The sequence below is a fragment of the Falco biarmicus genome, chromosome 11, assembly GCF_023638135.1.
Source record: "Falco biarmicus isolate bFalBia1 chromosome 11, bFalBia1.pri, whole genome shotgun sequence".
Classification (NCBI taxonomy): domain Eukaryota; kingdom Metazoa; phylum Chordata; class Aves; order Falconiformes; family Falconidae; genus Falco; species Falco biarmicus.
Genome location: NC_079298.1, coordinates 36,559,491 through 36,576,533, shown reverse-complemented (window position 1 = coordinate 36,576,533; position 17,043 = coordinate 36,559,491). Strand labels below are relative to the sequence as shown.

General features: G+C 41.8%; 1 protein-coding gene across 2 annotated transcripts in view; it reads right to left on the bottom strand.

Annotated features, from left to right (window-relative positions):
* The window catches only part of CRB1 (crumbs cell polarity complex component 1), a 112,347-nt gene extending 95,530 nt beyond the window's left edge, over positions 1-16,817 (bottom strand). For both annotated transcript variants that reach the window (XM_056356479.1, XM_056356480.1), the window contains exon 1: positions 16,504-16,817. In XM_056356479.1, coding sequence (XP_056212454.1) covers positions 16,504-16,579 — 76 coding nt within the window. In that variant the 5' untranslated portion in view covers positions 16,580-16,817. The remainder of the gene's footprint in view (positions 1-16,503) is intronic.
* Positions 16,818-17,043: the final 226 nt, after the last annotated feature.

Sequence of the window (17,043 nt, the reverse complement as noted above, 5' to 3'; positions counted from 1 at the left end):
GCAGTTCCTTAACAATTTTCATAACACTTCTGTTTTCTTCTCTGCATTGTCATGGCTGTTTGATGCGGTGATTGAGTTTTCATAACTGTCAGAACAGTGTCAAGCCAATGTGAAGACAGTGTCAAGGCGAGTATAGAAAGGTGACATTGTGAAGGAGGGAAAGAGAAAAGAGCTGTCAGTACTCAGAGTGCTCCATAGAGAAAATATTTCAGTGATGAAACCATTGTCATCATGCACTAAGCAAGACAGAGAGAATAAAGTGGAGATATTTAAGTCACTGCACTATGAACATGTCCAGATGACAACTTGGACTTAAGAAGGACTTAAAAAAGCAATTTGCAAGGCTGCCTTTCCTCCCTAACTCTTGTCCCATATTATCTTCTAGACATTGTTCCAGTCCCTAATATCCTATCAATAGGGCATCATTCTGATCTAAGCTTCTGGCATACTAATTTGTAACAAGAACATTTCTGAGAAAGTCAAACGGGGATTCAGAAATCTGGGGTTTTTTTCCTCTGTCTAAACAGTATACCTTAGCATGGAAAGAGATTCCACTACCCACCTACAGGAAGGTGGAGGGGTTTTCCCACTTGATGTAATTCCAAGATACATTCTTGGATGTCATGAGCGATGACCTCTGCTTGTGGCACACCATGATTGTGGCAACAGTCTAGAGCGGGATGCATTTAGAGTTCAGTGCTGCAAGGTGCTGAGTATCCTGCTCCCAAGTCAGTGCAGAATTAAGGCACATATTGAATTCAGCCCCACAGTGTGTTTATTTTTTCTGAAATATCCTTGGAAAGGAGGCACATTCTCACAAGGGCAAATAAGGGACAGACATACATCTCATATGGCACTAAATTCTGGCACCAAAGCTCTGTATTTCTGCTCTGCTGAAGGCTCGTGCAGAGTGAGTCTTTAAAGCAGTTTCTAGGATTTAAAATTAAGCATTGGTCTTGCAGCAAGTCTGTGAATTTGCTCTTTGTGCATGTATGCTGTGCTTTCCTCCTCAGCCTTCAGGAGGTAAGAATGATGGATTGTCCTACTATTTCTGTTCTGTTACTGAACATCAAGGTAATCAGATATAAAAGTTTGGATGTGTTGGTCAATATCGTTGCAATTATGGAAAAATAAACACCCCACTGCTAGTGACTTCTAAATGACTTCATAAATGCCACTGAAGAGGTTTAAGAAAAATGAACTCCTAATTTATGCAGGGCAAAGATCAGAAAGGCAAAAGCCCAGCTAGAACTCAGGCTGGCCACTGCCATAAAAGATAACAAAAAATGTTTTTAGAAATACATTAGAAACAAAAGTAGGGCCAAGGATAACCTGCTTGCTTTGCTGCATGCAGCGGGGAACATGGCCACAAAGGATGAGGAAAAGGCTGACATACTTAATGCTTTTTTTTGCCTCAATCTTTAGTAGTCAGATCAGCTTCCCTCTGGGGGAGGCTTCCGGCCCCCTGTGCTGGAAGACAGGGATGAGGAGGAGCAGAATGAGGTCCCCACAGTCCAGGAGGAAACGGTTAGTGACCTAATGCTCCATTTAGATGTGCACTAGTCTATAGGGCTGGATGGATCCACACGAGGGTACTGAGGGAGCCAAGCCTCCCTCCATCATTTATCAACAATCCTGGCAAACTGGGGAGGTCCCAGAAGACTGGAGGTTAGCCAATGTGATGCCCATCTACAAGAAGGGCAGGAAGGAGGATCCAGGGAACTACAGGTCTGTCAGTCTGACCTAAGTGCCAGGGAAGGTTATGGAGCAGATCATCCTGAGTGCTATCACACGGCACCTGCAGGACAACCGGGGAATCAGGCCCAGCCAGCATGACGAGCCTGATCTTCTACAACTACAACAAGGTGACCCGCCTAGTGGATGTGGGAAAGGCTGTGGATGTTGTCTACCTGGACCTTAGTAAAGCCTTTGGCACCATCTCCCACAGCACCTCCTGGGGAAACTGGCTGCTCGTGGCTTGGACGGGTGTGCTCTGTGCTGGGTTAGAAGCTGCTGGAGGGCTGAGCCCAGAGAGCGGTGGTGAAAGGAGTTAAATCCCACTGGCAGCCATTCAAGAGCGGTGTGCCCCAGGGCTCCGTACTGGGGACAGTCCTGTTCAATATCTTTATTGACAATCTGGAGGAGGGGACCGAGTGCACCCTCAGTGAGTTTGCAGAGGACACCAAGCTGGGGGGGAGTGCTGATCTGCTGGAGGTCAGGCTGGCTCTGCAGGGGGTTTTGGGCAGGCTGGCTCTGCAGGGGGGTTGGACTGATGGGCTGAGGCCAGCTGTATGAGGTTCAACAAGGAACATTGCTGGGTCCTGCACTTGGGGCACAACAGCCCCACACAACGCTACAGGTGGGGGGAGGGGCGGCTGGAAAGCTGCCTGGCCAAAAAGGACCTGAGCTTGTTGATCAACAGCCACCTGAACAGGAGCCAGCAGTGTGCCCAGGTGGCCAAGAAGGCCAACAGCACCCTGGCTTGTACCAGACACAGTGTGGCCAGCAGGGCTGGGGAAGCGATAGTCCCCCAGTACGCAGCACTGGTGAGGCCGCACCTGGAATCCTGTGGCTGGTTCTGGGCCCCTCACTGCAGGAGGGACACTGAGGGGCTGGAGCGTGTCCAGAGATGGGCAACGAGGCTGGGGAAGGGGCTGGAGCACAAGGTCTGTGAGGAGCAGCTGAGGGAACTGGGGGTGTTTAGACTGGAGAAGAGAGGATCTTGCTGCTCTCCGCAGCTCCCTGGCAGGAGGCTGTAGGCAGGTGGGGGTTGGTCTTTCCCAGATAACAAGCAACAAGACAAGAGGAAACAGCCTCCGGTTGTGCCAGGGGAGGTTTAGATCGGATATTAGGAAAAATGTCTTCACAGACAGGGAGGTGATGCATTGGAACAGGCTGCCCAGGGAGGCAGTGGAATCACCATCCCTGGAGGTGTTTAAAAACACGTGTAGCTGCAGTGCTTAGGGATGTGCTTTAGTGATGGATTTGCCAGCCCTGGGTTAATGGTTGGACTGGATCTCAAAGGTCTTTTCCATCCTAAATGATTCTAAATAGTTGACAGGAAATAACATACCATAAACTCCTCAAAATACTTCAGGGGTAGTATTTTCAGATACAAGAATCAGTTATTAACTATTTGAAATAGAAAAGGCTAAGTATTTTCTATATATTGCATTCACATTTATGATCATTTAGTTTGAGTAAGTTGACTAGTTAACAGATTTTCCTACTTGTTGCCTATGAAAGAACTGAAAATAACCATAGAAATACTTGCTATCCTCTCTTTATCCTATTCCTGTATTATGCCTATTTGCAATTTATGACAACATTGAATTAAAAATCATAAAACTTGGGTGACTTTTTCAGATGAACTGAAAATTTTATCCATAAGTGCAGCAGCAGTGCTCTAAGCAAGCTGTTTAAACTGACTGTAGTCTCAGTTATATATTGTGGAGTGTTGACTTTTCCTCCTTGCCCAGTTAAGTTTTTCTAACCTGAAAATAGTTTGCTATTCTCAGTCAAGCATCAGCTAGAGAAGAGCGTGCTTCTTGCCTGTGGCTCAGACGCCTCCTCCCATTAGTGCTCACACCTCAGCCATCATGTGCCTCTGGTGATTGCCAGGTCTCACCCGTCCTCACAAAGGGAAATATAGTGGATGGCGAGTCAGTGACTCCAAAGACTCTATTTATCCCTTCACAAAAGTGAGCTAGCTAAGAGTTATCAAATAAAAGGAGTGATATGCAAAGTAAATCCTTACAGTTAGCAGTGGAAATCACAGATACAAAGACTGCCTACCTTAGTTGTAAGAATGAATAAATGCTAAATGATTTTATCTTTTAAAAAATAATACTTGCCATATTATGGATTTCTCAGACTCAGCAAAAATCTGGAAAAATTTGTGCCCCCTACCCCCAATAAATAAATCTATTTATTTGTGTGTATAACACGAATTAAGAAACACAAGATCTGAATTTAGTGGTTTGAACAGGAAGATAAATTGGATTGTATTCACAGCTCTCTCACTGCAAGCGAGATACTCACCTTGCCCTTCTCCAGCTCAGCATTCTCGTCTGTAAAATACCGGCTTGCAGGCTGTGAGTTTGATCTGCTTACGTTTTGTGAAACACGCAATACACCTCACGATGGAAAAGCTGAAAGTATTTTTATGGAAAAAAAAGTTCTCTGCTCATTTTCAAGGAAGAGGGAGAACCTAAAAGGAGCCTGTTCCTCCACACTGGCACAACTGCCAGGTCTGGGCACAATCACACCTTTAACAGAACTTTAAAGTCAATAAAAGTATTTGCGTCTCTAAACTGATATCTAAACTTAAACTCAATGTACAAGGGTAACTGCTAGGAGGACAAACGAGTTTTACGAGATGAAATGCTGGACTGACCTTGAACATGAAAGCAAAGCCCTCACTATTAGCACAGAAGAACGTTAGATTCCAAGACTTCACTTGAGAAGCAGAGCTAATTAGAGAAGATTAACAGAAGTGAGGCATGTAATAGGTGGAATAGGGCATGACTGCAGTATGAAAGGCTGAATCACTAGACCTCTCCTTGAGGTCAAGGACTTAAAAACACTAGAATTTTTTTTAAGGCAAGTGACAGGTTTTGCAGATGTTCCTGTGGCAGCTGAACATTCGTTACAACATTCAAGCTCAGGTCTGCACATAGGACTTTCCTCTGTGTTAAGACTGTTTTCATCCTTGATATCAAGATACATTTCTGAGCATGGGGTCTTATTCAGGACCATGTCCATGTTCCTACTGCTCTGCAGGGCGTCCTGAAGGGATCAAGTCACCAAGTCTGCACCACAGTGGTAGCACAGTGGTGATTTTAGATTTTTAATTTTTTTATGAAGCTAGTAACTGATTTTTCTGTCCATTTTTTTTTCAAATGGAGTCTGAAGTATACTTTGCAGACTTTTTCCTCATACTTTCCACCTCCCAATTTTTCCTGTTACTAACCAGCTTCCCACAAACTCTAATGATCTTTTCATTACTGAATGGTAATAATGTTCCAGAACTGGTTGGACAGCACTTCTAATGTACTCCCTAAAGTGACTGCTTTACCAGCACTGTAGTAATGGGCTCAGCTAAACTAAAAATGGCTCATATAATAGACAGGATTGGAAAGTACTTCTGGAAATAATCTAATCCAACCCACTTGCTCAAATCCGTATCAACCAGAGCAGAAAGCTCAGCACCTATTACTTATGATATGTTTACTTCTCAGTGCTTTACATAATTATTTCATAAAAACCTCATTTTCGGGAAGCCAGGTTTACTCTAAGCATGTGTAACCACATGCCTGTGGTCACTACAAGTGTTGGTGCTCATCAGTGAGCGCCGAAAAGAAGCAGTCACCCATGAAGACCTGGAATTCTTTAGGCTGATTCAGAGCTGTGGCATAAGAGATGTGCAGGTTTAAAAAAAGACAGGAAAACTGGTCTCTCAGTTCTCTGGATGTTTGCATTTATGTTAATAAAAGTAAGGAAAGGGTTTGCCTGTTTGTAGAAAAGTTGACTCAGCATGTCTGAAACTGAGGCAGAATTAAACAGCACTGGCAAGTCGTGTGGGTTTCCTCTACAACAACATGTTTCTACACTAGCCTGAAGAAGAACTCAGGATGCAAACACATTTTTTCAGTGCTGCTTCTGTATTACATAAAAATCCCTGTGAAGTGTAATAAGTCTCCATTAGCTTTTAGTAGTAATGAAGAATGCAGTTGCCTCAAGTTTAATTTAAGAGCTAGGGTATAATGGGCAGAGGTCATTGTTGCCAGCCAATCAAATTCTTTAAGATTAAAGAATATAGTCCTACTTCTGGTGCATCCCAAGTATCTCAAAAGGTGTAATTCTCAACCTACTTGAAAAGAAACCACTCTTAATTACAACCACAGACTTCCTGGTTGCATAAAGCAAAGCCATGCTGGTCCTGACTGGACATAGCACAGCAGCATGTTCACTGAAATGAGTGGATTTACAAAGCTGAACTAGAATAAACAAAACTGAAATCAACTTTGTGGAGCGCTACTTGTAGACTATTGAAAGTACCTACAGCACATCTGTATCTTACTGCAGCAAACCCGCTGTCGGCTTGGAGATGACGGCTTGGGGGTACAGCAGGCCCACTGTAAGCATTATTACTCAGTCACTGGGCAGTGAGAATGCTTACAGAGATCTGTGGGAACAGAAATTTGTTCACATGAGTCTGTGTACTAGTGGGCACTTCCCTAAACAAAATGCAAAATGTGTAAGAATGTGAAGAAGTGTTCACTGCTTTTAGGCTATGGTAGAAGTAGATCTGGTTTTGTTCTGCTGAGAGCACAGAACTGGATGCTCTTCCTTTCTTACTTCTTTCCATTGCTTATCAGATCATTAGATCCGTCCGCTGGGAAGACTTTTATCCAGATTCTTCAAAGGTGTTCAGTGTCAATCCTCCCTTCTCCTGTTTAATCCCATGAATGTTTTGTTCCAAACACCTCTCAGTCTTGTTACTTCACTACCATGGTCAGTGGTGGAAGTTCTGAGTTGTCTACTTGTTCTTCAGGGAATCCAGTGTTCTTTGGAAACACCCTTTTGGATGTGAAAATGGCAACTGATTATAGTCACTCTACTCTTGTGCCTTTCAACGAGCTCCAAAATAGGTAGATGTTAGACTAAATTGAATTAGACATTTAAGACATACTCTAGAGAAAACAGAGCAGATAGTTCTTGTTATATCAAGCAGAGAGCGTTTTTACAAGGACTGAGGCTTGCAAATGTTCAGTACCATTAGTAGTGAATAAAGAATTACAAATGTCAGCTGTGTTTAATGTGATAGAAGGGATGGGTTTAGCTAGGAAGTCTGAATTGGTGGGTGCTACAAAATATTGGCCAAATATTTTCTTTTTCCAGTTGCATTGCAGAGGCCCCTATTTGTACTCTGCTGTCATGATATGTCCTGCTCCAAATCCGTAGACAGATAGTGATCAAAGAGGCTTGGATTATCGTTCCTACAAACATATTTGTATTTTCCTGCAGTTTAAGGTAGGAACCAGTGGAATTTTACTTTCAACATTGTTTTCATTTCTGCTTGTTAGATTGAACAGGGACAGGTAGAGCCTACAAGGGCCTTACACATTTCCATCCAATTCAATAGCTCTGATGTAATCTCTGATATAACAGTGTCATCCTCTGGCTTCTTCTCTCACTGTCATTGCTTCTGTTATGCAGCCTCTCTTTGCTTATTTACAAGGTTGGAGCCTTCTGTCTCTGTACGTTATCCATGAGGTTATCAAAGGGGAGGTCAGGGGCTGCTGGAGAAGACCAGGTACAGTTAGGACTTCTTTACACTCTGTTAGACCTCAGCAGTGGTTTTGCCCTTCTTGCAGCTCTTGGAGTCAGCAGACTCAAAGATGAGCTACACACCCTGTGGCCATATCTTGGCCATTGCAATTGAATTGCATCTCATGTGGCCCATAATTAACATTTTCAGAACTCTGTATGTAATTCTCAACTCCCGTTTACTCTTCCAACCCACCAAAATGGGATCACCAGCAGATTGCTGTGGTATATTTAGCATTGCCAACTGGCATTTAGGAAAGAGATCTTGGAAAGATGCCTGTATAAATAACAAGGTATAGGCAGATGGGCGCAGGCAAAACTCCTTTTTGCGCTCTTTGAGCCAGCACAGTGCTAGCACAACTACACCACTTCTGCACCGGAGGTGGCTGATGTCCAAGCAGCAGCAAGGCGACGTGTTAGTTCAGATACCCTCTCAGGAGCTCTCTCACCAGCTGTTACGAGGATGGTGTGTTATACAGCAGGCTTTTGCTGGTAACAGAGCCTGATCTTTTCTTTCAGCTATGTGGACATTTGACTATGTTCACATTCATGGATGGCCAGCCATGGCAGACGGGAAACAGGAACTGTTTCCCAACAAGGGAAAACAGGAACTGTCAAGGGAAGTGTGACCAAGTAGCTGCCTTTCAGCTGCTCCTCCAGCTCGCCTGGCAGTCTGAACATGAGTCAGAGCAGCTCTGGTCTTAACTGCTTTAGAGGACAGTCAGCCTTTGGTAGTCCCACAACGCAGGAACATAGGGGTACCTCGGGAACCGTCACCGAAGAGACACGTCAGGCCCTTGTGTCGATGCCTGAGTACTTCGGGTTGGGCACTTTGAACAAGTGAAACCTGTCTGCGGACTCCCTGACTAATGCAATTAAAGATGTTTTGTCTGTCTCTATTCAATGAAAGGTTAAGAGAACAGGATTCCAGTATGCTCAGCCTTGGGCAAGCAAGCAAGAGCAGTAAAAAGAAGCAAGGAATTTCTTCCCCCACCCCACCCCCCCTTTCACCCTGAGCATCCACCCAGGCCACAATTACTCAAGCACAGCACTTCCCAGCACCGAAGGATGCACCAGACAAGTGCCCTGATCCTTGGTTGCTGGAGCGGGGACACTGTATGTAATGGGTTAGCAGCCCATGCCCCTTTTCTAGAAATATTTAGCCCCAGAAATATTTTGATTTCTGTCTCTGCTGATAAGATTTCAGGCTGGCAGAAGCTGCCCTAACCCTGAAGCTGCAGCAGCAACTGCAGCGTTGCTTTGTTGATGCCTGGAGAGGAACGCGTTGTGCTCAGCCTGGAGGAGACCTTTAGAGCTCCAGTGGCAGCTGCGTGGTGTGTGTCACCGCCTGTCAGGCTGCTGCAGAGAAGCATTGTCAGTTGGGGTATTTGTCAAAAGATGGAAGCAATTTCCTGTTGGCTCATTTTATGGGTGAATAAAATATAATCAATATAAAGTAAACATAAGAATCTCATTGGAGAAAGGTTTATCTGGGTTGGGTTTGTGGGGGTTTTTTTTTGCTATTTGCTGGTGTGAGAGGGCTTTCATACGAATGGCTGAGGAAACAGAAAAGTACAGTGAGAATTGATGAAACATGTCAGTCTCTAAAACCAACAAATTAATCTGTAATATCAATCTAGAAAATGATATGTATCATTTATCTACTTGCTGCTTACTCTCTGTGACTCTAGATGAGTCAATTAGGTTTAAAGGCTTCCCTTAGAAAATGTAAATATCAGGACCTTTTTTCCTTTTTGGACCACCACAAAGAGAATAATCAAGGTTGCCTAGAGACTGAGGCATTATTTTCTTAATGCTGAGGTGTGAATTATAAAACCCCAAAGAGTAGAAGTATCCTTGAGAGGTCTTTGGCTGCAAACCCCTGTAGGCAGGATCAAATGCGCTTAGATTGCTGTTTTTCTAACTTATTTATTAGAGGGAATATGCTGACTATCAGGAGCTAAGGAAAATGGACTAATGCATATCCCTTCATTGCTTGCTAGCTGGCAGAATATATACTTTTTCTTTTAAACATTAATGTTTTATAAATAAGTGATTTTTATTGTCATAAAAAGAAAATGTTAAACTTGTCTTAGATGAAGCATCACAGTGAAGGCTCCTAGAACAATGTTAATTTGTTATAATATGTCCAGAAATGCCACTTAAAAGGGTTTCCTAGAAATTTCCTGATATTTGTTTTGGTGTAGTACGTTCCTTTTTATATGGAGGGAGAAGCTAGCTGTAAAATTTAGGTTCAGCAAGTAATCCATGTTTTCCATTCCTTTTCAGTTTTTTTTACCATAAAATTTATACTATTAATAATCCATTCGTTAATATTTTCTTGAATTGTACTGTCAATATATCAAGTATACTCAAATTGCAAGTAAAATATAAGTGACTTGACTCCAAAATCTGGCAATCAAACTGCTTGATCTCTAGCATGGAGGTACTATCTATCCCCATCATAATGAGTGCCTTCAATAGCCAAAGTGCTTATTTAAAGCATAGGACACCAAAAAAGGAAGAGTAGGTACTTGATGTCTCAAAGAATGGGAGTAAACTATTTTCAAACTGACATTAAAGCAACAATTTTGTTAATGCAACCAAGGAGGCTGGGTTCAGGGCTGCCTTTGTTTTGAACAGCAGATAACCCCCACTGGTGGTGCAGGAGGGACGGGAACCCAGCTGCTGGCCCAGCCCAGAGCTCTGCTGAGCTGCCCTGGAGCCTCGGTGCCAGCGCAGCCCTCGGGCCAGGGAGGGACCTGTGCTCCTTTGGGAGCCCATCACCGCAGATCCTCACTGATCACCCCCAGGGTGGTGCTGCCTGCCCTTCATCTGTCTAACGCCAGCTACAAAACAGCAGTCTAGTCGATTTCTGGCAGATATTTATCTAACCTGCTCATTAAAAAGTTCTGATATAGAGATGTAATTATCCTTCAGTTGGGAAAGTTCACTCAAGTCTTCCCTGATGCATGTGGAATCTATTATTCTGCAGAGCCTGCCCTTCCAAAGGTCACGGGGAGCAAGTGATCTCATCATCTTCCTTGATTACCGTTCTCTTTTGTGGAGGTAAAGCTGTAATCACGTCCTCCCTCAGGCTTCTCTTCCCATGACCCTTTCTCACAGGGCATATCTTTCTAAATATCTGCCTATTTTTGCTGTCCCTTTCCAGCATTTTCCCAGTTGCCAGCCTCTCACTCACAGCAGCACTCAGAACTGGATATAGCCCATGCTGAATAGCAGATTGATTACTCCCCTGCATCTTATGTGTTATTTTCCTGTCAACACATAACAGCAAAATATTTGCCTTTCCATATAACTTTTCAATAGGGAAGTACTCAGTTTGGCCATCAAGATTTGAGCATTCTTTAAACAGTGTTATTTTTTTCCTGAGTTTCCTCCTGCAGAGAGGAAAAGGTGCAGACTGCTGCACAGGGATAGGGCTCTCGCAGTGTCCCGGGTTCATCAAAAGCAGCGCAGGGGAAAAAAGCCTGTGCATAGATAGAGATATAAACTTTGGGTGGAGATACCTTTGAAAGGTTTATGTATATACTAAAACATCAGGTTTATGTCCTCTGCTTGTATGACACGCTTTAACATTCCAGCATCGGTTTCTCCAGTACGTTACCACCGACGCTGCACAATATATCAGTGTTTCAAGATGCCTGTGAGGTCTCTGCTGCTGGCTGAGCATGAGTGATAAAACACCCTCCTGTTCAACCTCCTTTCTTTCCCATCAGACTCTTTCATAATAGGTCATTAGTCACAAACAACACCCGCTTATAGAGATTGATCCTTGCTACAGAATTCCCTTTCTGTTTCTCGACTGTGAATACATCATTGTGTTTTATCCTATATTGCCAAAATCAGTGTCATTTGAGGGCTAAATTTTCTTGCATTGTAATTTCTGGATGACTAACAGAGGACATGGGGAAGTGTTTAACCTCCAGAGGTACCTGGTGTCAACGGTTCCCATTTTACGAAGTACGCAGCAGAGAGGTCCTCTGACTGGGCAGTCTTGCTCAGCTATTGCAATGGTAGGTGTAGCACCTTAAGGATGCCTTGTAAGAACTTGCATTGAAAGGCTCAAATACAGGTGGTGTTGGGATGCTCTTAATGTCACTTTTATGCAAATGGATCCACCTTGCAGAAGTTACCTTCTTGTTTAAAAATTATTGTATTACTACTTTCTGTTCCTAGGATTTTGTTTGATTCCAGAGATGGAAATGATATCCATAATAAAATATATAAATGAAAAGGAAAAAAACCCAAACCCAACACCTTTATAATTGGGTCAAGAAGCTGTTGCTTTAAACTCACTTAAGACGAAGGCAAACATCTAAAAGGTATTTCATTTTTGATATAATATAGATGCACTGTGAGACAGCTAGGATGGAGGGAAAGCTGCAGGGTTCCTGGTGCCGGTGCTCAGCCGTTGCTGACCGCCGCTCTGACAGGCTAATGAGGCTCTGCTGAGGTACCAAATCTGCTCTGAGCTCAGCAGATGCACATCCTAACAATGCTTTGCTGGAAAGCTACTTGCCTCATCTGAGAGTCCGTGAGGGATGAGCACTAACTATGAGCAAAACCACAGATCTCTTTGTAAGTAGACCTTTATTCCTAACACAGTAACACAGTAATTAAGCAGTAATTAGAAGTTGTGTGAGTAATGGGAATAGTTGCAGGAAATTAAATGTTCTTGTCCATGGGGAAAAATTGCATAGTGCTAACATCTCAGAGGGGCAGAAAAAGGACGCAAGTAAAGCTCAGATATTTTGATCACATTAACAGCAATCCTAGATTAATTTTTATTCTTAATTTATGAACATTTGGGCGAACTATTATGAAGTAAATAGTACTTTTATTCAGCTCTGCTGAAGGATCATGAAGTCATTAAAATGGAGGAAAATAGTTTTGAAATTAAGATTTATTTTTAATGATTTTTTGACAAAAGGAAAAGATAATTTTGCATTAGTGATAGATAATCCATTGTAAAGCTTGTTAAAAAAATAAAAAAAGAGTTGTTGGATTAAGATAAAATATTCTGAACTTGTACGTGACCCTAGACAGAATCAGTTCCAAGATCAATGCCTAAATAAACCTGTATTTATCATAATTTCCAGTGCTGCTCTTCTTAACTCTCTGCCTGGAGTTATATACTGATATACTGATAACAATTTCTGTTAGACAGTAATATGGCAGCAATTAGTTACCAACGTTGTCCTGGATTTGGAACATGCCTCCTGTCAGCTGCTGTAGGTAATGATCCATGGTCCCTCCCCATACAGAGCTGACTGTCTCTAGATGCCCCCCCAGATTAATCTTACATTAGTTCATTTGGTATATTTTGTGGCAACAAATTATGTTCACAATACACTACATAAAACCAACCTGTATCGAGGGCTTGCATACAATACTCAGAACCATGGGCACAAGACATAAATGAATTTGCAGCTCTGTACCACTATCTTCTCATTAAGGGAGTGGAGGTGCTACTTCACATACTCGCTTGATTGCAATTTTAGAGAAATCCTCAAACTCCCCCTGTTCATAGAGACTCCCTAGGCAAAAATAACTGGTTCTGTGTAGTCTGATATCTTTGTGTTTTGGGGATTGTAAAAAAAAAAAAAAAAAAAAAAAAAAAGGAGTGCGCAACCTAGAAATTATAAAAAAAGATATATACACTACCATATATAATACTTGATCACCTATGGGTTGGAGAAACTCTTTGGTATAGAAAGTAATGGCTGGCAATGGAAAGATAATTAGTGTATTTTATCTGATTTAATTTTGCCCCACTAGACTAAAATCTACCAGTGTAAACAAACCAGACAGTTCCAACAGAGAAAGAGGCACAAGATAATTAAGAAAAGGAGGCACAGTTTTCTTTTAATTGATTCATAGCTCCATCGGTAAGCCAGTATGGGAAGGGAACAGCCTGGGGAATATGTGTTTTGCAGAGCCCCAGGAGACGTGTAACACAGGAATTTGGGGCTAGATTCTAACCATTTGCCCACACCTTTCCACAGGCTTGCTGTGCTGTAGCGTAGTTGTGGTGATGTCAAAGACAGAATGTATATGAGGATGAAGAGGGCCTGCCAGCAGACAGCCACACCTGCCCCAGCAGCACCCCTCCCCCCAGGGACAGACAGCAACATCAGAGTAACCTGACTGATGCCTTTGCCCCAAGGCAGGCCAGTGTACAAAGCAGAAGTCATCAAGGGCTCTCCAACAGGCTCCTTTTTCTGTTCCAAGACAGGACTAAGCCCACAATCTTTTTGGAAATGTAACTTTGCGGGATGAAACTTATACCTGTTCTTTTATTTATCAAGTACATGTAATTCTGAGTGCACATACTCATATTTGTACAGGTGCTGCACCTGCCAGCATCACATATCAGCTGGGGCTCCAGTAGACTAAATTAATTACAAATGGTCTTTCCAAAAGCATTTTATACAATTGAAATAAAACATAATAATCATATATCGTTTGTAGGAAGGCTGTGATTTACAGGTTGAAATGCCCATCACTCTGTACAGTTTGGTGTTAAGTGTTGTTACTGGTGACAATAAAGGTAAAATACCACTTTTAATTATCCAGGAGATTCAAAAGGAACCACAAGGGACAGGACTACATTCTTTAATACCTTAGTCTTCAGCTTTATGGAAGATTTATGTGCAGGCAGAAGACTTTTATTAAAAGTCTAACAACTGAGTGTCGTACAGGAATTAAAGGATAGTATCTCATAATATATTCCAAAGTACCCATGACACGCTATTTTACAAATAAGAGGGCACACAATTATTTTAATAATGTTGAACAACTTTGTATTTGTTTTTAGTTCAGCTATTCATTTTATGCTATATTCGAATATTTTGTGTTCATGTGGCAACATTCCTGAAAAATGCTTTAATTTCATTGGAACTGTTACTAAAAGACCTACTGTCTGTATGGGACACTTCTCAATGCATGCAAACCTCTCTGCGCGTCAGGAAAGTGGACAAGCTGAAAAAATTATATGCAGATATGTTTTTAGAAAGTCTTGGCTTCTAAATACTATTTATTTCCCAAATTATTTAGAATAAATAATTATAAAGAAGGTGTCAATCAGGACCTAAGATTAGAATTATTTGGGGGACGACAAGTCCAGTAAATCGATTTTAAAATTATAATGTCTGATGTAAATTTTATAAATATCAGCAGTCGTCTCTGTTCTGTTTCATTCTCAGGTTTTCTATCTTGGTCTTTCTCAGCTTTAATTTTTAAGTAAGGAAGTAATTTCCGTCTGTCTTCTGCTTCTATTTCTGTGGTATCTGTTCACAGTTATGTTTTTATTAACAGAAATTTTTAGCAGTTTCAAATGGTGTACAAACTTTCTTGAGAGAAAATATCTATCAAGATCATTAAACATGCAGCATCGATAGACACAGATACGGTCCTGAGTCTGAATCTGTAATTATGGCTCCCGTTGTAGCTGCTCCATCCTGGTATATCAATTTCTATCACAGCAATTTGCAACAGCCACAAATCTACCTGAAAAGAGAGTCCTCCAAGACTGAAAAGCCTCTTCCTTGAGACTAGTCATATGACTATAACCCAGGGAAAAGTCAGGCCACCTCTGAAACATCATCCCAGCCAACTGTGCTAAGGCAGAGGCACAAAATGACATACAACTACTTTTCCTTCCTTTGGTATCCTGCAGTGAGCAAAGCTCACTCAAGGTCAAAGCCAAACTTCTGCTTACCTTCTTGTTTTTTAACTGATTCTTGGGGGGCTTTTTTCCTTGTTTACATTCTAGGAATGCTTTCTTTGTCATGTTTTTAATGTGTCCTTTTTAATTTTATAAGCACTTCACTTTTTATTCTCTTTCCCAAAGATTTTAAATTTTGTTCTAATTTGCCTGCCTCACATATAAATGAATTTTTCTTAACTAAACCCATTCCTGTTACTTTCTTTTAATTAGATAGCAGACTCTTGCTCAGAGACTTTCTCGTTCACCCTACAGTATACAGACTTTAAAAAATGCTTTTTGAAAGTGGAAGATTCAGCCTCTCTTTTTTCAGGTTATGTCCTGTGGTAAGTTAATTTAGAAAAAACACTTTGGCTCCCCTGATTCACATCAGTACATCCCCAGGGAAGAAAACTACTAGGATAAAACAATGTTTCTGTGATATTCTGTATTTTTTCCTATATCTTCTTGAAGTATGGGGTTTTTTTTCAGTACTGGTTGATCCAACTGCATCTGTTTGCTTTTCAGTCTTTAATTTATGTTGGGCTGTAAACTGTCCAAGTAACAATTTGAGTGATGCAGCAACAGAAGGTGACCCAGATTACACAACACTGTATGCTAATGCCAAATCTTCTTGTTTAATGGCAGCTGCTCAGAGCTTTGTCTTACTGTGATTCACATTCAACAGACACAAATCAAACAACCTCCTCAGACAGACACACATCCTGCCTGTCCTTCTTTTAAACATGTTCAAGAGCTACTGCTTTTCATACACACATATCAGCCTCACCAGCTGAGGCCATTTAGCCTCCTTGGCTTGTATTTACTCTCAACCATCTGACACAATTATCAAGGAAACCCATTGTGACTTCCAATATTTTGCATACTTCTGTTTATGTGGAAGTTTGCTGAGAATATTGTCTCTATAAAAATAGTTGGACTTTTACACTCCCTCATAATGGAGATATTTAGAACACCAAATATATCGCAGTTGTTTAATAACTGATTTCTTTAGAGGTTGTAATTACAAAAGCTTATATGATAAAGCAATGAGTGCTACTGAAATATATAACATGAACAGCTTTAGCAATGGATAAAGTAGCCTAGATTTTAATCACATAGGTTTAAATTTACTGAATGAATGCTATCAAAATGCAGACTTTAACAGTTTTAACATAATATTTTATTATGGCACTTTCAGTATGTGAAGCAAGGTATTAAAAATGCTTTAATTCCTCATTTAAATAAAAAGTTGAAGCATGAAGACCAGGAAAGCTATCATGCGACGAGTACATACAACTTAGTTTCATGGACCAAATCTTTTTGGCATCTCCATCAAATTTGTAAAGCCTTCTGACAACACAAGCTTCCTGCTAGAGGTGCACGTCTAGCCATCTACCCAGGGGACATGTCAGAACAATAAGAAAAAGCGCAAAGCTTACTTTTTAAATGGATGAGCAGCAAAAAACTGAGGTAGAAGATGAGTAGAGAGTTAATTCTTGAATGAGCCATATTCATCTTGATAGGACATTCTCCACTGAGTTGCCTGTTGTCCAAAGGCTGGTGCTGATCCTCACTGCTTTCTCATCTCTGAAATGAAGGTAATAATGAAGGCACCCAGTCCCCTACCAGCCATCTCTGCCTGTGCCCCTCATCAGCCCGTTCCCTGCAAACATACAGACTTTGATTCAAAAGGCAGTGGTGCTTGTTAAGGTTTTACTTCAGCAGGTCCGAGTGATTTTTCAAACCTGGTGCAGATTTGTCTGCGAGCTGGACTGGAGTCTTCCCCTGGCTCTGGCGCAGAACCGTGCTGGGAGCGGTGCGCTCTGCCTGCCTGGCACTGCGCAGCACATAAGGCACAGCACCCTTAACCTTTCAAACCAAATCACTCATTACCCTTTACTGAACCTCCGTTACATCACACTCCTCCTGATTCACAGCACAAACACTTTATGTTTCTTGCATAAAGTCAGCTAACAAAC